At 38.2% G+C, this 23,505-nt stretch overlaps 1 protein-coding gene across 2 annotated transcripts in view; it reads right to left on the reverse strand.

The window, feature by feature from the left end:
• Positions 1–23,505, reverse strand: part of AFAP1 (actin filament associated protein 1) — a gene marked incomplete at both ends in the record, with an annotated part of 63,848 nt that overhangs the window by 15,486 nt on the left and 24,857 nt on the right. For both annotated transcript variants that reach the window (XM_080344450.1, XM_080344449.1), the window contains 7 exons: positions 424–569; positions 2,072–2,283; positions 5,600–5,749; positions 8,683–8,767; positions 9,825–9,917; positions 19,190–19,369; positions 22,204–22,415. In XM_080344450.1, the coding sequence (XP_080200576.1) occupies positions 424–569; positions 2,072–2,283; positions 5,600–5,749; positions 8,683–8,767; positions 9,825–9,917; positions 19,190–19,369; positions 22,204–22,415 (1,078 nt within the window). The remainder of the gene's footprint in view (positions 1–423; positions 570–2,071; positions 2,284–5,599; positions 5,750–8,682; positions 8,768–9,824; positions 9,918–19,189; positions 19,370–22,203; positions 22,416–23,505) is intronic.

Consider the following 23,505-nt stretch of genomic DNA (forward strand, 5'->3'; position numbering starts at 1 on the left):
GTACATATTGCCTATATATACAGCAAATAAAGCCAACAGATAAATGTGAACTATGTAGCTGCATATTAATTTAATTTATTTATTTAAAATAATTTATTTAATTTTCAGCATATTTGTCCTTTTCCAGGGACAGTTCTGTCTTCAAGAAAATAAATGGTTAAAATATAGCACTTGATAAGGAGACTTACTGAAAAAAATGAGTAAAGATTTGGGTAAAGTTGGATGGTGTCTGCATCTTTTACAGAACTAGCATGATGCCAGCATAATAATCATAAACACATCTAACATGCTGTGATGCTGAAACACTTCACGAGTTCCATATCTGGCAAAGAGGGGTGGATTTTGATAAGCTCTCTTGGCACTGGCGTTAAGATATAAATTCTCAGAGTACTAGAAACACCCGGGTAGCTGAGCGCCCCTCACCAGAAGGTCTGTTTTGCAGCCTGGATGACGCTTGCTGTCATTTCCACATCGATGTAATCATAGTGCAGAGCTCCAGGGTCTGTTGAAGATCCTGTTTCCGCCAGCAAAATTCCCAACCATCTGCCCATGTCTTCGGAGGAGGATGCCTGCAAGGAAATGGGCAAGAGAATAGGTCATGTCTTTCGTCTGCCACTGAGCTGAGCTTTATTTCAAAATGGCATATTCTTCTTGGCTGACAAATTGCTACCACATTGTATGAGCTGTTCTGGTTTCTCTCTGCTAAACTCCTAAAAACCCCAGGATTTCTTTTTAAAACTGCTTTGCTAGGACTGCACTTTGAGTAAGATAAGCGCTCATCGGTTATGATGTAGTACAAACTGGGCAATTCCAAAAAGAAGAAAAAATAATCATTTAAGGGTAGTGGATTTAGATTCAAGTCATGCTTATTTTAGACTACAGAAAATTTAAAGCTATGACAGAATTATTCTCCTATGTTAGGCTGGGGGATTTTAGGTAGGATGACTCCCAAGAAGAAAGTCTTAGTCCTAAGTAGAAACAAAGGAAAAAATAATCCAATAGGAGAAGAAATTTTAGTGTTCCTTTTTGAAAAAAAAATCCAATACATTTGTCTAGATGATGGCATTTATAGTCCTAGCAAACAAGTACAAACATTAATACTGTTAAAATAGTTTTAAATTTTTCGTATTTTTCTTCAATTCATCAATTACAAAGTTAAACAGCAGCAAATAGATACAGGGAAGAAGGGTGTGGGAAAGAAACTATGAGGCTTCCAGTTTCTCATTCGTTTTTAAATATTTCACTGCCTTTCACAGTTCCTTGAGCTCCTTTCTAGTTTTTAGTTTGTTGTTGTGTTTGGTTTTTTCTCCACGTTCTCCGAATTACTCAAATAGAACAGGCCTGGCTGCAATGACAGGAGACTAAAAGGATCTGCAGCTGGAAATCCAAGTGGTCAAACTGTCCATCCTGCCACTGAACACATAAGCTTGCCTCCTCCTATATTATATCTTCATTAGACTTGGCCTTAAGTGTCTTCTCATTTCATTTTTCAAAATATGATGAATAAAGCCCCTCAGAAAATCCTGACCCAACTACCACAGACGAAAAGTATGACCTTGGCAAAGTTGAGGAGTGTGACAGTGTCTACATGTACAACATGTCAAGAGACTCCCCAAGATGCTGAGACACTATTTGCTTAATGCAGAATTATCTCAATATGGACACAGAATGAGCAAAAGTGGTTCACATAAATAGCAGATAAATGAGAATTAAGAGCTCTAGAGTTCCCATTAACAGTAACACCTTATTTAATTATCACTAACTTGTTTACCCTAAGTAATTATATCCCTGATGTAAAAGTGTGTATTGAGAAGGAGCAGGAACACCTTAGTCAAGGGAAGGTCAAGTGTAGAGAAAAGTGTGTTCCTGAGAAAACTTTTGAACTGCATTAAATCTCAGTTATCTCTTTGCCTACTACACTTACTATTTTTTCTCCTTCCAGTCTTTATTATCCAGCTCTGCAATAACACTATTTGAAAGATCTTTTTGAATGACCAAGTTGTATGAAAGTGCTCCTCTAATTTAGCTTGTGGATGTTCCTACAAGTCATAGCCATTAGCAACCACTATACCTCGAGCACAGCAACCTCCTGCCCGTTTCGGAGGAGGCGGAAGGTCAGGGGATGCTTTGAATCCAGTCCCGGGATGACTTCACAGCCACGGAGAGGGATAGAAACAATGTGTGTCTTCAGATCTGTCCTGTCCTTGTGGAAAATGAGTTTATTGTCTTTCACTCTGCACCAGCGCTCACGCCAACGGTTATTTGAGAGCACATTTAGATATCCTGCAATAAAATTAAACGTGAAATATTTTACTCCTGTCTTTTTATGAAAAGAAGAAACCCAAACCCTTACTTTTCAATGTAACGCTACCACTTAACTTATTCCTCTTATAATAGAAAGTTCAGCTTAATTTTAGGAAGAGAAGTAAATGACCCTGTTCCACTTCTTTTAATCAAAACTTTCACTGTGGCAATAATCTAGTGAAAAGCATATAAAGATGTCATCCTGCTCATGTGCAAATGGCTGTTCAGTGTTAGTCACTGCAGCAGCTGGATGAGCAGGAGCACACTGATCCCAAATACTTTATTAAGAACGGGAGAGGGGCAGTGGTAAAAATGTACATACACAGGCAATGTACTCACGAAGAAGACCCACCTTCTCCATGTGTAATGGCTTTTATAACTGTGACCAACCAAAATTGTCTGGGAAAACCACAGCCACATTATATAATTATAATATTATATATATAATATTATATAATTAGGTGATGAGCCAGCTTCTGTAACATACAAAGTCAGTGTTCTGAAGACCTATTAAGCGTTGATGTTATAACTTCTGATTTCATTTAGAAAGAAGGCGGCACACTTGGTTTGCAACACCTTCAAAGCAGAGTTTAAAAGGTTGCTACTGATGCCAATAAAAGTAAAAATTCAAAATTAAAGAACTTAATGCAGATGAAACTTAGTTAAACTTTAAAACAAAAGTTTAAACAAAGATTATTTCCCCCCCCCCAAGGATAATACAGTACCCTTACAACAAATCAAAATTTCATTAACAAATTGCCTTTTAAAAAGTTCACTTTTCTTATCATGTTCTATATCACATAGTATCTAGGCATATAGTATCATTAAATGGGCAGTGTTTTGTGTCTTTCCTTTTCTGTCCCATAGCAACAATCATTCCCAACTCAAATCTTAAAATCAAGACAATGCCCAATTTTCCTGCCTTATTTAGTTTGGGAACAAAAAAAAGATAATCTTTTACTTTTGCTTCCACATTACAAACACTATATGAATTCAGCGTGCTGCTGCTTCCAAACAGGCTGTGAAGAGGGAAACAAATGGTAACTTGCACAGGCCAGAATTTATGTAAAAAAATTGTCTTCTATCTCAGGTCTGATTTTCATTTAATTCTGTTGGATAGCTCTCTTTGGTTTTCATTAAAACTATGACTTATGATTAATTTTTCTGGGTTTCCCTTCCAACATTGTGGTTCCAATGTCAAAGCTTGATCCAACAGGATATAGCAGATCAGACTTGCGCACATCTTGGAAGGTGCCATAAAAAAGGGAGGATGTGCACAGTCCTCTGATTTTGGCTCCTTGTGATGATCACACTCTCCAGCTCTCCTCCCTTCTCCTGTAACAAAACCCCATATAGTTGTGCATTATAATATAATCCCTAGAAATTGAAAACTCTTCACGTACAAGCCAGCTGGCTTGTTTTGGAATGAAAGGCTTTTTTTTTTCAGACAGCACTTTTTTTCCTCCTCTGCTTCTAACACACCTCTCAGAAAAGCTCTTCCAAACCCTCCTATTTCACATGAACTATGCAGGATTCCATGCTTTTCCTCCCACATATCCCTACTTAAAACTTCAACAGCTGACATGACCAAAATGCCTTGAGCGGATTCCCAGTTGGGACATTCGCACTTCAGCTTGGCCCAGGTAGCCAAAGACCAGTGATGCTCTAGGGAAGAGCTTTGCCATGATGCTGAGTGCAGGTTGGTTTCCATTTCCACTCTAGCTGGGTGTCCCCTACAGCCGCGCCGGGCTTTTCTCTTTGTTCATGGGAGGTAGAGACTTTTAAAGTGTAAAAGCCTTCAACTGTGGAGCAACCTCCCAGAGAGCATTGCACTGAGCCAGACTTCTGGTGGTGAGAAACTCCTTCTGCAAAAACTTCCTGCGATGACCAAAGCCTAGACATGCATATTTTCCTATAAAATCTGCAAGTGGTGTTGTGTAGAGCCAAATGCAGGCAATAGTAATGGCTATACTTATGTCCATATCCGGAATAATGATAGAAATACTAGGACTTAGATTGTACAGCTGTGGTTAATGTCTCACATAATACAGAATAATCAATGGAGCATGAGACCCCGGAAGTCTTGAGTTTGTATGGAAACCAGATGCTTCAGCTTTTCCCAGCTGTTCTTTTGGTTGATAAATCACATCTGTACTTAGCTGATGTATGGACATATATACACACACTTATTTAATCAAAGATTGTTTATGTGAATGATTTCCAAAGTGTGGCGTGAGAGCCACCTCTGATCTATGAAGTTCTCACTGGTGGTCCATGGATCTGCTTCTTTCACATTGGGCAAGCATCTATCACACTTCACACACCAATGAGTTTTGCCAACTGCTGCCTAATCACAGATTTCTTGGTTTCTGAAGTTTTTCTAGTCAATTAAAGGAGAAAAGACAGATCCAAATTAATAATCTGGTGCAACTACTTCATAGTTTGCTTTCTCTGGAATTTTTTTTTGGAAGGGACTGGGAGAAGGGTGGGTTCTACCCTGTTCACATATGGAAGTGTTACTTAATACTGGAGCACCAGAAGGCAAACAGGAGAATGTAAATACATTGCATTGTCTGAAAATACCAGAGCGGTGAGGACATCAGCTAAGTGCATTGCACAAAGTCCTAAAATGTGAGAAAACATTAAGAGCTAAGATACACAACTTAAGCATTTTCTGCATGCCTTCTTATATATTACACTTCCTTGGTGCTGCCAAGTACTACAGTTGTCTTAAGGAGTGCTCATCATTCGGAGGTAAAATAGCTTTCTAGAAATCTGTTATTTCATTCAAGTTTTGCCCAATATGTACCACTTTAGGAACTTACAATTAAACTCAAATCGCTTTGGCTGAGGCCAGTCGACTGCTGTCTCGATTGCTGTCCCATAAAACCTCACCATGATCTATCATAAAAGACTTGATTCTTTCCCAAGAACATTCTTCTAATTCCTAGTCTAAATTTATTTCATAGTCCAGTCTATAATAATTTTACATCCATTTCCTTGAAAACAGCTCGTTTATTTCTGCTTTTTTTTGTCCACACTTCCCCCTTACCTTTGCAAAGAGCAATGATGTTACTTCCGAGCCTACGCTACCATTTTATTTTAAAAGTCGTGTCTTTTACTCTCTTTTCAAATCAAAAGCTCTTGATTACTCTACTCCTCTTTCAATCTGAGTGCATCTTTCTGATGCTGGAGGAAGAATTAGCAGTACAAGCAATTTCAGAGGAATTTCTAGGCTAGAATTTTATGAAGTTTTAGTTGCAATGTGCATTTAAGGAGAAAAAATATCACTTGCCACATGTTGGAACATCTTCTTCAGCTGATGAGGTCTGTTCATCTGTTGATGGCTTTTTCTTTCCTAAGCCAATGATCTTTGTTATTTTTTTTCCGGTTACTTTAGTCACAGTGCCCTTGGCTTCCGGTTTTGAACTTTTTTTCCTCTTCACTAGTAAGGAAGCAAAAGGATGTATTTTAGTGTGTTTAAATTAACCTAAGAACAGAGAGAACCTGAATAAAAATTGCAGTTCAGACAAACAATTCACTCTAAGATGAACATTCTTCAAGAAGCTGCAGACTGCAATGAGATAAACATTAGATTCCCTCTGTAATGCAGTTGCCTATGAATAACCTCTGTTCTATAAAAAGAATCGCATTCAGAATATATACAGGTAAGAAAAATAAAAATCAAGCTTCTAATTTAATTTTATCTAATCAAGCTGAAAGTCTTTTTCCACAGCAGTCATCATGTAATTTATCAGTATGACTGAGCTACCTGCATATAAATTTAGCTAATATAAGCGAGAATAAAAATCCACCCAGTCTTCCATTGTTCCTAAACATCTACCTCAAAATACTTTAACAGTTAAGTACATAACGAAAACAAAATATACTTGCCTAGCAAAAATACTCCTGCCATGTACAATTAGGTTAAGGTATCTTATGCCAATTAACCTTTTAGAAAGAGAAGACTTATAAATTAACTACTAACAATTAAATTAGTGGGATCAGTATAAACATTCAGTGATTAGAAGCTGGCACTTACTGTTTTTGTGAGGACTTGGAAAGAAAAAGCTCTGCTGAAAAGAGGTATTCTGCTAACAACCAGCTTATACTTCTATTAACTTAATATGATATTAGTAATATTACAGCTCTGTGCACCAAGGCATGCTGAGCTGCTGAATGTAACATGTCAGGGATATAATTTTTTAAAAGTGCCTACCTGACTAAAATCCTAGCAAATTAAAAAAAAAAATTGCAATCAATCAGAAAAAATACCTTTTATTTGCAAAACAGAACTAACAAAATGAACTTTCAGAAATTGCATTCAGTGGCCTAATTTGGATTCCATCAACAGAGCAAAACTCTCCCTGCTGACAGGGCAGCAAAAATATCCATCAGCTTGCCCTGATACATGATTTTGATGAAAAATACATTTAGGATAGTTACTGATTGAGCTGCTGTAACTTTATCCCTGACATATCAATTCCCTTTGCAACAGGGAACATTTAGTGGTTATGGACTTGTGTAAACTGAGAAAAAAAAGGACAAACGTTCAGATGAGAAATGACTGTATGAATTGATGAACTGGGAAGAAGAATGTATGGAAATTAGAGAAGCAGTTTGAGACTCACAATGGGATAATTTATCAGATTTAGTTTAATTGCTAGGAATCATGGAATACTATTTAGAAACCATATCTGTAGCCAAGACCATACAAATCTGTCACCTGCCGCATGTGGTGCTGGGGAGAAAAAGCAGCTTTTCAGGTACGGGTCACTGTTCCCCAAACTCCAACACAGTGATGCATGTGTGTAAGCAAAGGTCTAATTCTATCTTCCTAAGGCGAGGGTGTTCAGAACTTATATTGTACTCTCCAAACATGCAACGAGCTCCCGTGTTCAGGGGAGGAAGACCTTCATGACTTAATCTTTTTTACTCTAAAGAATATACTGATTGCCTGACTGCCAGTGATTTTTGTCACAAAAGCCTCTTCTTCTCATTTTCTTCCCTGCAGCAAAATGAGCAGCTGGTTGAGAGCGGAGCAGAGGCTGGAGACGACTGCTCTCCAGAAGCTCCCTTCCCACAGACTCCCTTAAGTGTTTCCTATCCATTGTTTGAAAAAATAGTGTAACTTCATCCAGAACCACTTAAAATGATGCCAGGGATATTTTAACCTCCTTGCAGTCACTAATGCCTATTCTTTTTACTACTACACATTGAAGGTCACAATTTTCAAAAGCAACTGCTATTTTTAATTGTCCTCCTTGAGACATCTAAGTTGGGCTGGTTTTCCACCAGCGTATGCTCCATCAGCATGCCTCCCGCAAGGCACCTGAGCCACCAGGCACTTTTGGACATCATAGACAACACAGCTTTTGGGGCACAGATGTTTATCAGCAGGTTTCAGAGGCTAAAATGGTACCACATTTTTTAAGGCTTAGTAGAAGATTTTATAGGGTGAAAACTAACCTTGTACCACAACTTCTAGAAACCACAAAACCTGACACTGTTCCATAGTGTTGTGCCTGTCAAAGACCTGTATAGTCAGGAAACGTTGGAAAATGACCCAGGGAGAAGATAAAGGAAATGAGTCAAAAGGCGAGACAGCACTGGCACCAAGGCCAGTATTGACATTGTGCTCAGTGCAGCTCACATTACCTGACAGCTGCACAAAAATGTCCCATCTAAATGATAGCATTGCTATATGGCAAGTTAACAAACTCACAGAATTTCTTCTGCTTTGAGAAGGAGAGAAGGGGATGATGAAAAGAACACAGGGGTTGAGGCTTTTTACATGTAACTCAGACAAAAACTCCCTCTGGATTTGGGATGTGCCTCTGTTAGATTATAAGGACAACAAAGCATGCATGGCTCCAAAGCAGCATATGTAATATTATATACATATATACTCATAAACCCAGTGATATTACATGATTATGCACATTTTAGTCTGTTAATATAAATCATACATAATAGTTTAGAAGTGACATACCCAATATTTATGTTGCTACTACACAGTTACAGTTACTATTAATATAAGCGACTGTTAGTTGCCTATAGTGACTGCCCAAACTCTGAAAAACTGCACTTTTGAACACAAAAAAGGCTAAGTCAAAATTTCTATGTTCTGTTTCCTTATACTAATTATATTGATTTTTTTTCTGCACAATAATAATATCAAATGCTTTCTCTTACTGAAAAATTTCAAGGGTTCCCTTCTGACATAATTCAGCTTTCAAGTTAAACTGAATCCTAATAAAAATATTCAAAAGCATTACTGCCTGTTTTCCAAACACAACCCCCAAACCTATTTCACTACCTGTATCTCCCTATATGCACAAATTATTTACGCCAAGCATCTATGCATGTGAGATGTACCTTGATCTTTTCCATTGCACACAGTAGTGATTCCATTTTCCACAGCACCCTCCCCATCTGAGCTTGGCCTCTCAGATGACAACTTCTGCAGGGACAAAGAGGTTAGCAGACATAGAGCGTTGTCACCTTCACCAAATGAAGTGTCATGAGTCAATTTAAAAATATGCTTACTGTGAAATAAAACACATTACAAGCTCTCATCCACTTGGAAGAAAAAACGAATATAGTAAAAAATTCACTTCTAGAGATTTTTTTTACATTGTTGTATACGCTTTAGAAAAGCACAGAAATCACAAAATAGGTCTATATTTGAAAGTACACTCTTAACAGTGAAATAATAATAATTTAATACCTCTTGTTACGCAAAATATTTTAAACAAATTTCTAGACTCTGTGCTCCTGTTTAATAATCTGCTGGGCAACCAACAATTACATGGATCAAATAAGAATAATTTTAATTTTTTTTCTCCCTAGGCAACATACTGATCATTCACTGCAGGGCTCTTCTCCTTCCTAATTCTTGCTTTCATATCCTGCTGAGTCAAGGCACCAGAGACAACCATATGTGAATAGCCAAGTTTCTATGTTGAGGCACGAATACTTGAAAGGGTCTGCCAAAGCAGTGACCTCAGCATGCCCACGGAACTCTTCAAGAAATAAATTCTCAAAAATAAAAGCCTTTCCCTTAAAACTTTTGTATAATCTTCAGCTGTTCTTCCCTGATGGTCACATCCCTGCTGGCTCTTTGCACTTGGCAGAGAGCATCTCTGCATCACCACACGTGTATCAGAACTGCACCCTAAATGGCCAAAGAGAAGCTGCTAATGGACACAAGCCAGTCTGCTGCTTGTTCGTGACTAAATGAATAGACATGGCAGAAGGCTTAATTCTGTACGATGTCTGCATATATCTAAACAAACAAAAACAACACAGGGGCTAATAGTCTAAACCAGTAACATGAATCAGACAATAGTTATTGAAGATTGCCCCAGAAAATGGTCTAACATGAAAAATTTAATACACGAAATGAAGAAAGTAAATTCAATTTCAGCTTTGTGGTCTGCACATCCCCTAAACCATGCAGTGTCTAGCAGTGTCTCCATAATAAGTAATTACAATGAACTTTGCATCCATAATCTTACCTTTTCTAGCTCCGTCTTGTGCACTGGAGAGCTAGACAATGGGCCATCGGAGTCTACGGCTCCCGTACAGTTGCTGCACACTTCTTTTATAACCTTAGGAGACAATGTAAAACTTACTAATTGTTAACAAAATGCAAATCAGAGAAATTATATATGAATGTGAAGGGAAATAGGAAGGAGAATCCCACAGACATTTACTAGGCTGGCAAGTGTCAGGCAGGCTGCCACTACACCAGCTTCTCCATGCTCCCGAAATAATTTCATGTACAACCTAGAGGAGACATAATGTCTAGAGGTGGACGGTTTCAGTTTCTAGACAAGCTAAGCTCCAAGGCTCTCCTGAGTAAAGAAACCAACAGCACTGCTGATTTCCATGTGCTAGTTTTGCAACACGAACTCAGCTGACACCATCGAATTAATTTCATTATGATGACGAAAAAGTGGGATTAGATCCAAGGTCCCGTGTGTCAAAGGACAAGAGTTTTGCATAATACACTACCCAGCTGCTCTTTTTTTGCTATTGGAGAATTAATGAAGTGCCGATCGACTTACAGTTAATACCACTGTGCAGTGGTATTCTGTGGTATTTTTGTATTATACTTGCACGTTGACATAAAGGTATAGGTCAAAGTAATTGTAAATGTGTTCTGGGAAATGGAAATAGCATTATGTCTGCTTTAAAAAGTTAAAGAAAAATTCAGAACCTGGAACTCACTGAGATTTTTATAGAATGTGAAGAACTTCAAAAACTGAAACTATATAAATGTAAAAAATATGCAACGAGTGAAGACTTTTGATGATTCTCTATGGACATCATTAATTTTTTTCTCTCTTGGGAGGTTATCACCAGCCCGTTATCAGTCTGAAATTGTTCCTGCTGATGAGAACAGGTCCCAGCTCTCCATCCAGACTCATGTCAAGGGGGTGCTGAGCTTTACGCTACTGATGACAGCAGTGCAGCCATGCAAGGACAGCAGAGCCAAGGGAGCTAAGAAAGAAAAGCATCCTACTCTGCTGGAAGCATTACTGCTGGACACACAAACTTTCCCCTTTACATGCACGTGTTTACATATCCAGCTCCTCCCTCCACACTGTTTACAGCAAGCCCGGCTGGCAGGGAGGAGGATCTGGCCTGAGAACTCCCACTTCCAGGGAAAACAGCAATTAGCTAACCGTCAAAATCCAGATTTCTTTCAAGGACAGGAAAAGCTAAACAACAAAAAATGTCTTTTCAGTTTTGAACTGAACAATGTTGATATAGAAGACACTAAAGAGCTAAAGATGATCCCAAACAGTTCTTTCACAACACTGAAGTTCCCTTTTAGGGCAAAGCTAAACAAATTGAATGTTTATGGGCTTACAAAAATCCTATTGCTACAACTCATAAGCACATCATAAATTACAGGTACTATATATGCCATAAAGAGAGAAAGCGCATCAGTGCCATTTTAGAGATGGAGTACTCAGGAACAAAGAAAGATTTAATCACTCTATGTCACATAAAAGAATCTAGGCAGAGCAGGGAAATGAACCTACACTTTTATTTCTGAGCTAGGATATTAAAGCACTTCAGCAGCCTTTCTTGACTGTCTGGACTTCCCTATATCTTGCCCTGGAAACATAAGCATGGCATTTGATGTCCTTTATAACACAAAATTTAGATGTATCTGTTGCAGAGCACTTGCACCTTAAAGTTAAATGTAGCCGTAAATTCCCCAAAATCATAAGAAATGTTTTCTATGTGTGCTGTTTTCCTTTGACTTGCTGGTCTTCAGTTTGGTGTAAATACACCACTGTTTTCTTCCTACAGAAATGTGTCTGTACAGTTTCTGAGAACATTCATTTCTGTCTTCTGCATGACCCTGATTCAATGGCTCATGTTTTCAGCATCTGCTCACACCACACAGTTCATTTTGGCACAGGCAGATAGTAATGGGAGTTACAGACAGAACAGAGGGAAAAGATTTGGCAGCATTAACTGAATAGTATGTGCAAAGTCACACACTCAAGTAAATCCGGTTCTTATCATACCTCACATATTTAAGGAGAAGCTAAAGTGTTTAATTGTGTTGTAATTAAATTTTTATTTTAAAAAATGACACATTATCAAGTGGAAGTTCATGACAGGATCAGAATTAAATGCACATTCAAGGTTCCAACACTTCATTCGGGTTCATGGGGCTCACTGGCAAAGCCTTGCTCATCACCCTCTATGTGCAATATAATTGTGTTCAATGCACAGCATAAAACTCATACTTCTACAGCTCATCAAGATGAAATGTCTTTGATATGTAACGGTTGCCTGGATGCACTCTCTGTAATTACATTTGCAGACAGCTGCCATTGTAAATGTGGTTTTCACATGCTTATAGCTTTAAGTCAAAATTTTAAGGATAAAACTTTCCAACACTGTTGCCAACTTGCATAATTTTAATCACAAGACTCGGCATTTTTGTCAATTTTTTCTGTGTTCCATATCCTGGAGTCATACGAAAAGATCACTATTTTCATTAGAAAATAGTTGTGAGAGTGGGGAAAGGAGGTCAGCGAACTCTTATCCGTTGCAATGAAATGTGTGAATATATGAATAATTGTACCTCAATGGCTCCAAAAGTAGAAAGCAAATAAAAGGAATTCCCAAATGTGTTATTTTTAACAAAATGGCATAATCTGGAAGGCTGTACTGAGAATACTTTGTAATGGCACATACTCCGTTAATAGTTTAAGTTTTCCCACACATTAGAAAAGGGAAATAATTCTCTTTTTCTTACCACAAATGTCTTTGTACATTACATATACACATACACAGGGTGACCTGCCAGGAAAAATCAAACTGAGATCATAAACAGACTACGTATTCAAATACTTAAAATATATAAGCAAACGTAATCAGAAAACTGAAGACCTTTCATTTCTTTGGATAGCCTCAAAACTAAATACGTTCAATGTAATCTTCTGTTATTCCATCACAAGAATTTTAAATACCACAATTACCATTGACAGTGTTACAATTAGCGGCCTTCAGAACTGCCTCAACTGCAGACCTGAAAAAAGCTTGTGTAGACCTAAGTATGTTATTATTGCTTATTTATGTTACAGAAAAGTCTTGAATCCCCAGCTGGATCAGAATATACACCAGTTTATCACATTGAATGCAGTGACATGAGGAACAGAGGGGAAATATTTGCAGGTACGAAGCTGGAAGGAGTCCCTGCCCTGAGCCATTGACAGTGATGGGTGAAGTCAGTGGAATTTCTGCCACGTGGTGTGTCTGGAATATTTCTCTCTTTAAAACCATCTTATGACAGAAACACTAGCACTCAGTATAAAACTTCCATACCTGCACTCACCTACAAATTTCTATAACTCTTATATCTTATTTTAAGTGATGCACCATGACTACTTGCCCTACTTTTATTCTTTTTACCTGCAAAGTCAAATGAATCAAATTAGATTTTTCCAGGTACCTTCAAAGATCCAGGCTTCAGAAAAAAATAACCACAGGCTATGCAGTGAAAGCAGAAAGCCAGCTGCTCGCCAGCCAGACCCTGCCACACAGAGACCAAACAAATTCTGAGTAAAAGTACTAAATTTGTAGAGGGTTCCTTGTGGTTGATCTACTTGAGGCTCTATAAGGAATAAGACTGAGTCTTCCTGCATTTGAGGAGCTTGCAGACCTCTCCCCTCATTGATTCTGTGGGATGAGTTCAGGCTGCAGGTTGTGCTTACCCCAGGGATGTGATCATGGCATCTCAGCTCAAGTTTTCATGAAACTCAGAGGAGATGCTCAGACTTTTAATATGATTGAGTTCAAAAGTGATTAGGGAGAAAGCTGACGGCCTGACTGCTCTTTTGCTTCTCTTCTGGACATAACTAGGCTAGAAATCCATCCAGCCAAGTCACTTCCTGTCACCCATCTACCCACATGTTTTGCAAACATGGGAATTGCTATAAACGGGACAGGCTGGATCCTCTGTCTCTTGTCTCTGCTGCTTAACTCTGAAGATAGGAGTATGTTAAATCTGTAATCTGCTCATGCACAACACAGCAGAAGGAAAAGGGTTTGGCTCCAGACGTAAGTCACTGTTTCTCATTCCTGAAACGCTCCTTTTTCAGTGCTGGAGGAGTACTGACTTTCTGGGACTTTCATCATTCTGGCATGACTAAATTCTCATTATTTTCTCTCTCTTTTGGACTCTTACACAAAACACATATTAGTGTCAATCTCTTCCTCCTTAAGAGAGCACCAAAACTCTCTTAGCAATTTGCAGAGAAGAAATGCCCTGAGGAGTTTACCTAGATAAATTAGAGGAAAAGCAGAAATTATTCACATCATAGCCTAAGTCCCAAAAAGAAACGCCTTTTACCCTCTGTACTGGAAAATGTCATTCTCAAGCATGCTCTAGCTTGAAAAGCTTCATCTTTCTGCCTTACTGCCGTTTGAGCAAAGTGGGGATGAGATTCTAGCAGAGTAGCAGCCAGCAAGCCTATCTTTAGTGTGTGTATATCCCCTTAAAAATAGTTTTCTGACATATTCAACCAAGACAACCTCTGTATCATTTCTCCTGCGTTATTACCATGAAGACTATCGCCATATATGGCCACTTGATCAGGCAGAGCCCAGAGGAGGAGGCGCAGGGTGGCTGGGGAGGGCGGCTGGAGGCATTGCTGCTGCAAGGGCACTGGTATCTCATGCAAGGAGAGCTGGATCCCCAAGCCCAGGCAATGCAGAAATCCAGACCACACTTATGGCCATAAATCTGAGCTAGGTATGATTTAAATAGTTTTCCACCCAAAGCTGCGAGAAGGAGAGAGGAGGAATACTATCTTGTGGTGAAAGCAGGGGACCGAGTCTCAGTCCTCCTGAGTTCTGCTCTGAGATGTGCTACAGCTTGCATTTGTGATTTTAGTCAGGAACTTAAAGAAAACTTATCCCTGAGAAAACAAGCAAATAGGATGTTTGTGGTTCTGTATTCACTGGTGTTTTCTTTTTTTAAAAAATTTACATATGCATCTGCTTTTTTAACGTAACATATTGTTTTCCATGGTGCCAGTCACACACACACGCTCCAGTTCAGAGCCAGGATGGGGTCCTGGGCTCTGCCAGAGCACCCTGGCTGCATTCCCGCAGCCTGGCCAAGCTCTCACATGCAGCTCAGTCTCTTGTGTCTCCAGATCATGCCCTAAATAGCTCCTATGCAAACATACGGACCTTGCTGTGGTTTGTACCGAGATATTTCAAACCATCTCTCTGAGACAATAGGGGTGTAAGTCCTGGGAGGTTTAATTTAGTTTGTAAAGCCTTCACGGCTGGTGATCATGTGCTGTGCCAAGAACCCAGCCTGACCATCTTGGGACACTATGGTCCTGAAGTTACTTACAAACTAAAAAAAACACTATATGCAAATCACTTATATTCAGTATGCATCCTCAAATACACTTTTTCCAGTCAGTTTTAAGGCACAATCATTCAGCACTTGACTCAACAGCTACAAAATGGAGCTAATAACCTCTTTGGGGAACATTACTTGAGCCAAGAAAGTAATGCTTGAAGTGTTTTGAGATCTCCAGTTGGAAATTCCCATAGAAAGTAAAACCAGCCACACAATGTTTACAGTCACAAGCTGAGACTTGTGCTGATTTAAACCGATAAAAGAAGAGCTCTGTCACTAGTTTATTCTTCAGGAAAACTCAGCCACATTAAGATTGAAGACCAGAAGTTACTTGACTCCCCTCACTAAGCCCAGCACAGTGAAAAAAAAAGATGGTTTTGAAAACTTTTATAAGAGACAACATACAATTATCAGAGATCGAAACTGAGTAGGACAACCAGATTAACATCCTAACAAGAAGTGTTACAGGCTCTTTGACTGGATAGTCACAACCTTGATTTTCTTCTCTCTTCGGGGAACAAATCCCTCTTATTACAACAAGTTCAGAACTGACTGAACGTTGTCAAAATGATAGATGCAGGTATGTCTGCTTGTGCCTGAAACATTCACTGCTCAATTACAGACCCTCAACTGAAGAGATTGCTGCAAAATGTCTGCACACCATAAAATGAAGAAAAGTTAACAAAGGGTGCCTAACATTAGGTAAAAATGAAAATCAAGGCCCGCACTCCAAAACGATAGATTATCTCTCTTGCATGATAAATCATAAATGTATTTTTTGCAAGAGGCAACGTTAAAAGGAACAGAAAGCCTTGGGTCCAGACACCATGACCATTTCATTCTTCTGCTGGTCTTCTACAAGAAGCTACATCAGAAATTAATTTCCTTGGCATTCATGTATTTTTAATATTAAGAGCAGTTTTCTGTGGCCTAGTTTGCAGGTCCTGAACACAGAACACATTCATCTGTATGAATGAAGCCACTAAACAAGCATCTTCTTGTAGTATCGTGTTCTTAGCAGTCCTTTTATTTTTAATTTAGCATTTTCCAGGGATGCTGACAAATAAGTGTAGTTTCAACTAGCCCGTTGGATGTGCTGAGACAAACAGGAAGATTTAAGACCTTACTTGACCACAAATGCACAAAAGTGCACACAGATGCACATACACTCAAGCGTGCATGGAAAAAGCTCATTTTTGGGTCAGAGTGTGTAACTGCATACATTTTTTCATGTACATTTTTGTGGGAACATTTTAGGACTCAAGTCTGGAAAATTCCACCACTTTATGTTGCCCACCATATTACTGCTATGATCTCAGCTCTAGGCTGGATTTATACTAGTTACGCTTCTTGCTGTGAAATCTTGACAGGCTCTTTGGTGACATCAGCTTTTTTTCATCAAACATTTGTTAGCTGGTAAACCTGAAACTCCCTCTGTGGTTTCCAGTCTAGACTTCAGTTTGCACTAGGTTTATCAGCTGGCTTTTCTGGTGTCATCTTTACAAGAAAGGTCTAAAATATTCTGCATTTATTTTGCACTTGTCTTCCAATAGATATTTTAAAATTATTTGCTTAAGTAAGTGTATTTTATAGCATTTACATCTGACTTACAAATAAAATCATCTGGTTTAGTTTTCATGGGAAAATCTGGCTCCAAAGCCATTGTGAGTTTTTCAGGCTCAAGAGTAAAGCCTTAATTTGACACTTACATATGAATTCATGAGAACCCATTGTTCCTGAGTGATAACCTGTCTTCACTAGTACATATTGGTCCAGTATCTTTGACAGAGAAGGCATGTTGTAATTTAAAAGTGTTATTGCAGAGACCTTTCTCATTGTCACTCTCTGAATCTGCCCATTTCATTAACTACAAAAATCACACATAGGTGCAAGAATGCTGCAGAATGCGCCTCTCAATGACAGGCAGGGAAAGCTCAAACCACTTCTTCCAAGACAAAGCAGTGATCTCTTTCTCAATATAGGAACTTCCTAAACAAAGCCACATGTGACTTTCAGAAGCTCATTTTAAGTAAGGCTTGAACCAGCAAAAATATAATTATTTTCATAATAATTAAAACCCCCTAAATTTTGCTACCTTTTTTTTAAAATACAAAAACAAGTGCTTCTTTCTCAAAAAGCTATACTTCTTGTAAATGTTGGAGCTGCTGCAAGAGCTGCACAGACCATTTTTGGTTAGCTGTCCGATAGACGATTTGTACTGCACAGACCAGAGTGCTGCAGCAGGATTTGGCAGTTGAGTGTACAGTAGCATTGCCATGTATTTGAAAGAATTTTATTAATAGAGAGTTTTATTAATAGAGAGCTTTGCAGCATGAAAGAACTAAATAAAGTGCTGTCAGATTGTCTCCAAATGCTTTGCAGTAACATGCCATCCAGCCATTCACCCTCTGCACACATGCAACTGTACAAAATCTAGGATATGCAAAAATCTAGCACTGCTTGTCTGCCTGTGTGGGGAATGCTCTACGTACAATTTAAAAAAGAAAAAAACAAAGAAAAAAGAAAACAATTTTTATGAAAGTCTGTGAAATGCCAACAAATTCAGCATTACTAAACCCAAGTTTAGAACAACACAGGAAATCACGGTGCAGTTACCATGATCTAATTACAGTGGAATTCCCTTGGAAAAGAATATGACTTATGAATTTCTTTTCACTCCAATCAGTGTTTTTGAAACTCTAGGTGAGTTAATGGGACACTTGGATGGTACTAGATTTTAAAACCTAAAACAAGATACTGGTGTTAGAAGAAGCCTAACAAATACATGGCTAAGATTAGTTTCTATTTAAAAAAGACAATAGAGAGGGCATTTGCTAAGCTAAGACACAAACTTGCAATCAAAACCAAATACACACAAACTGCAAACCCCCAAAAGGTATATTCAAATATTGCAAAATAGGAAATTGCAGATTAATTTTGCATTTAGTAAGTTAGCCCACAGCAGAACTCATACCTCCTAAGTTGAATTTTAGGTCTCCCTCTTCCTCAGAAAAACTATCTGCCATTATGAAATTCCTACATGTTTAATTGGATTGTATTTGGAAAAATACAATATATTCTTAGAAAAATAAGTACCATATAAAGTTGGATCAGAGCACAGCATGGAGAATGCCTGATGAATCTTATGCAGTCATACTTTTGCATGCACTTAAAAGGCTGGATGTCAAGGTCTTAAAACAAGCTACCGAAACTGCGGTGGTATTTTCCCATCGTACTTCACTGACCTCCACATTTGAGACTGGCAAAGTCCAACATGAATACTACTAATCTGGTTAAGATCTAAAGCTGCAGCCCTTGCAATGGGATTTTCCACATTTGCAGACACTGCACAGAAAGGAGTGGAAGATGACAAAATCCCATTTCTCAGAAGTCTGCATTCCCAGAACAAACTGTAAAAGATGATCTCCCACAAAACCAGGATTAGCAAACTTCATTCTACTTCAGGAAGTTGAAGGTTGCTCCATCAAGAGCTATTCAAACAGGTATCTCCTTGAAGATGATTTAGGTGACTGGGATGGTGATATGCCTGATTTTTGGAGGGTAGCCTATGGCACTTACGCATATATACCACCCTCCTCCACCTTAGGGAATTCAAACCTTCAGCTCACTACCAGTGTGCCCTAACCACCAAAGCTTGCTGCAGAATAAGCTGGAAATGAAGATGGAAATGAATTTGCCAGCTCTCCTCTCAGTGCCAGATTGTGGTGCAATTAGCAGTGAAATCATACACAGCAGCAGCAGCTGTGTAGCACTCGGCTGCCGGTAGCCCAAGGAGCAACTTCAAGGCCTGAACATTAAGTCTGTATTTCTGCAGTCCCAAATTAGATGAGATTTAGGTGGCCTGGATTTGCCTGAAAGTCACAGTCTGTATCTCAGTTTTTAACAGCAAGTGAGCAGGAAACAGAAGCACTTTGTGGGTGGAAAAGCTCCTGGTCAGAAATTCCCCCTTACCTTTAGCCACTGTTCCGCCTGCTCTTTGCTCTGCACTGCCAGAACCAGGGCATCTGCTCCTTGGTGCGAGATTTTCAGCTCATGCTTCTTCTTTTTGCTGTCTTTGGGAATGTACGTGATACTGCAGTCATTCAGGAGTAGCTCCATCTGGGGCTGCTGGTCCTTGGAACTTTTGTAACACTAAATAAATGTAAGGAAAGTTCAAAAGTTAGATATCACCTTTCTGAACCCTGGGGGAAAGCTGTTATTATCTAGAAATGCCATTTTAAAATTTTTAATATTTTTCATGCACCTCTTTACCACATACCACCGAGTTCAGCCAATGCCAGCTTTGCATTTCTCCTCCTCATCCCCTCTATAAAGCAAAATTACTTCCAGACTGACATTAATCGACATCTTTTATTGCAAGACAGGTACAACATATGGAGAGCATTAAGCTTCTCTGCGTTATCCTCATGACTCAATCTTGACCTTGATCAGGTAGGAAGAGGGTGATTTAGTTATATCTGTTCCCATGTAGCAGCATAATAAACTTGTACAGTTAACGACTGTAAAGCCCAGATGCTTACCCTGCCCCACAGCAACAGCCCAGCAAATCAAGGCAAACATGCCAGTGCTTACAAGCCACAGCTGCAAAGACGCTGGCATGTGCCTTACTCAGCTGTTCTTCTTTTTTCAGATAAGTTAAAAAATGTAGTCACACTGTGGAAAGGGGGCAGAGTAGCAGGATGGTAACTTTTTCAACTAATTCAGTTTAATCAGTCACTGCACAAGATTGCGTCAGTCTCCATGTTAATTTACTCTGTGAGCTCCTGGCTAAAACTATATGACTGACAGAATGTTTTTTCCCTCGGTAGCAAGTGCTGTCAGTGAAGAGCTATTTCATGCTAGAACATGGATGACCTGTTCAGTGTTTGAATTGGTGATCTGAGGAAGAAGGGTTTCACGTTACATCACTTGTCCCACAGACCAAGTCCCTGTCCCTGTCTTCAGTACAGCTGTACAACATCAGTACAGATGTATAACATCAGTACAGCTGAGGTTCCTAAAGCTGTCGTAGAGTGCCAGACTCCAGAAAAACATTTAATTGTGTATATGAATATCCAGTTATTTTATATACTTATGTATGTGATCAGAGAAAAGCACATAAAACTTTTGCATGCCAGCATCAGTATTCATGTCATAACACAACTGTCAGGAAGACAGTAGCTGTTAAAATTCTGTTATAAACACTACAATTTAGGCTGAGCAAATACAGCCACTCTAAACTAGCCTCTGCAAATCACTCATAATCCTCCTGCCCTCTTCACAGCCCATTAACTCAGCTTCTCTAGGTTGATTACAAATTTTAAGTTTATAACATTAAAAAAAATTAAGTATTCAAGCTATCAGAGCTTGAAAACATACAACATTAGTCACTTTAAGAAGCACTAAACAGCATATAATTTCCTTTATATTAATTTAAATATTTTATTTGTAATTCTACCTTACTAAAATTGAAGTATACTTCAAGTGAAAAATTATTTCCTACTAAAACATCTACTTCTAATTAAAATATGTTTGGTTTATGATGACAGCTGCATTTATAACACAAGCAATTACCAACCTCTAAGAATATACATATTTGTTTTACTTGCATACCTCATAAGCTAAATGTCTAAGTCCTCCTTCAAACAATAAACCAATCTTGTGTAACTTGGTCGATAGACTCCTATTATGATTTTTATTTTCTTAATCCCCATTACAGAATTACTGAAAGGAAAAAAGGCTTTTCAGACCACACATGTGGCTGAAGGAAATAAAATAGAAAAAATATCATATTTCTATACAGAAGAACAAAGATAATTGTAGAAGAAATATTGTGTGACTTCAGAGGAAAATCTGCTATCTTCTTTCTTTTCTTGAAGCTGTTTATCAGACAGTCCTGAAATCTGATATGATCCTGACATATGGTAACAAAAAGTGAATAAAGAATAATGGCATTATAACAATCTAATAAAAACTGAATCTGAATCAACATTCTTTTTAACATTTAAATAGAGGAGGATACAAAAATTATATCTTCAGTGACCACTGGAAACTAGCACATTAATTCCAACTATATTTTCAGAAACCTCTTACCCAGATATCTCTATTTCATACCCCGTTATTTCCCACACCACCATAAGCACAAATGTACTTGGAAAGGGAAATCATAAGCTAAATTGTATCTGTGTAGAATAATGAGGTTCTATAGAAAATGTTCTGTCACCTGTTAATCAGCTTCTAACATTCAAGATATTGCAGTAATTATTAGTTACATAGTTAGTTAGAAGCACCAGATAGGAAGACAGGGAGTGCCTAAGACCCAAACTTATTTATTACAGTAAGCACTAGTTCGCTTATAATGACACAGAAATCAGTGCTTCCCTCAATTAGGCTTTCTTTTCAGAAAAGACAAAGACATCTATGAGCAGAAAATTTACTGACTTCTGGGATCTTTTACTGGCGCCTCCAATCAGAAAGAAATGTAACAGATTTGTTTAAGGAACAAATACATCCACTTGTTTTTTTCCTTTCTATAATGCAGCTGTGCATCATGTGAATACTGCATCTGTAATTACTGCAGAACAGATGGCAAAGGTTTAGTTTAAAGTGTATACACTGCCACAGCATATGCTGCCAAGTGAATTCTCAGTCTAACAAGGGACTTTTCTCTCCAACCGCCTGATCCAACAGTTCATACACAAAGCTCCCTATGAGATTTTTGGTCCACAGGGAATGAAAGATTGGATTTACAGTTTCAGCACTATTTTCTCCAAATGAAATATGTTAGTAGTTAATAAGCCAGACTTTCTTTCCAATATCTTGGAACTGCCTGCGTTTAAGTGCAATAAAAATAAAAGTTCTAGGTGGCTAAATGATACACTTATAATTCCAGTGTAGAACATATTCCAAAAACCGTATTCCTGGAAAAATAAATACATAATCTGAAAGGTAAAAATAAAACATAGCTAGATAAAAATAACAATTACCAGTAGTTTGTTTTCTTTGATAACACACAGTAGTTTGGTCCATTGCCCAAATCGTTTCTTTCTAAGAAGGAAGGCACAGATTTTGGCATCCTTCACCAGATCCATAGAGGCCTCCTCGGAAGGCCACTGATGTCTCATTTTCTTCCCCTTTCCATCTTCCTCCTCTTCATCGTAGGATTCATAAGAGCTGCTCATAGCGTCTGAGTCATAATCTTTAAGAAAAGCGTAAAAGCATCACGTTAAAACATTTAGCCATGAAGTGTACCGAAATAACTGAAAATCTCCACAGTGTTCATTTTAAGTTAAGAATTTTGAAAGTCAGCCATGAAAAAACTACTGTTTCAGTGCTTAGTAATATCAATACATTAAGATAATTGAATAAGAGATGCTGTTCCATTATAAACCTTTATACAAGACCTGTACTGACACCTTTGGAATTTTAATTGAAAGAATGAGCTGTGCATACAAAGTCAGAATTTTAGGTAGTATTTTATTATCTTGAACATATTATTTTGCAGATAACTTCATCTTTTGTAACTATTCTACTGAGAAACATTTTCATCTTACCCTATTGCATAATAGAAAATGTAGGCACAGAAATGTCAATATTAGTACAGAATATCAAGAAACAATAATGAATATGACAAAGGTCACAAGAGTAAATTATGAGGCACTATCTACCTATCATAACATTTTATACAATTCTCAAATACAGCACTTGCAATGATATAAATAACATTGAATAGACAATGTTATTCCTTGAACTACAGATTCTGCTGGAGTTAAAGGCATTCTGCAAAAAATGTATTGTTATGTGCTTCGCCTAAATAGCTTAATCCTGCACCAAGTTTAGTGATGGAATGGCAAGATTCCTTTTTAATTAAACAATCTTTGTTCAGGCCTTCATTTTCAAGAATGCAGTCAGCTCTAGATCTAGTCCTCTCAACTACAAAACTAATTTGCCATTATCTCAAAACCCTCTCTTCTGCCATCCATACTTATTTATTTGTTTATGTGGGTATACATCTAGAAAGCCCTTCAGATAAGAACACCTGAAGGCAGGCCTGTTGTCCACTGGAACATGTTCCCATGTTGGAGAATTGATTGGGATATTTTGAACAGCTGAAATTTCATCTAAATATTTCAAGTAGACTTCAATATAATTTTAGGCCAGAAGGTGGAAGAAAAATCTCTCATTTGCTTTAGCTAGGTAAGAAGGAGACCTGGGACAACTGGGAAGTCGACAAGAGAGTGGATTGCAGGAAAGCTCATTCAAAATCAGCTCCCACCTGTGTGTAGAAT

This window comes from Nesoenas mayeri (assembly GCF_963082525.1).
Source record: "Nesoenas mayeri genome assembly, chromosome: 4".
In the NCBI taxonomy this organism is placed as follows: Eukaryota; Metazoa; Chordata; class Aves; order Columbiformes; family Columbidae; genus Nesoenas; species Nesoenas mayeri.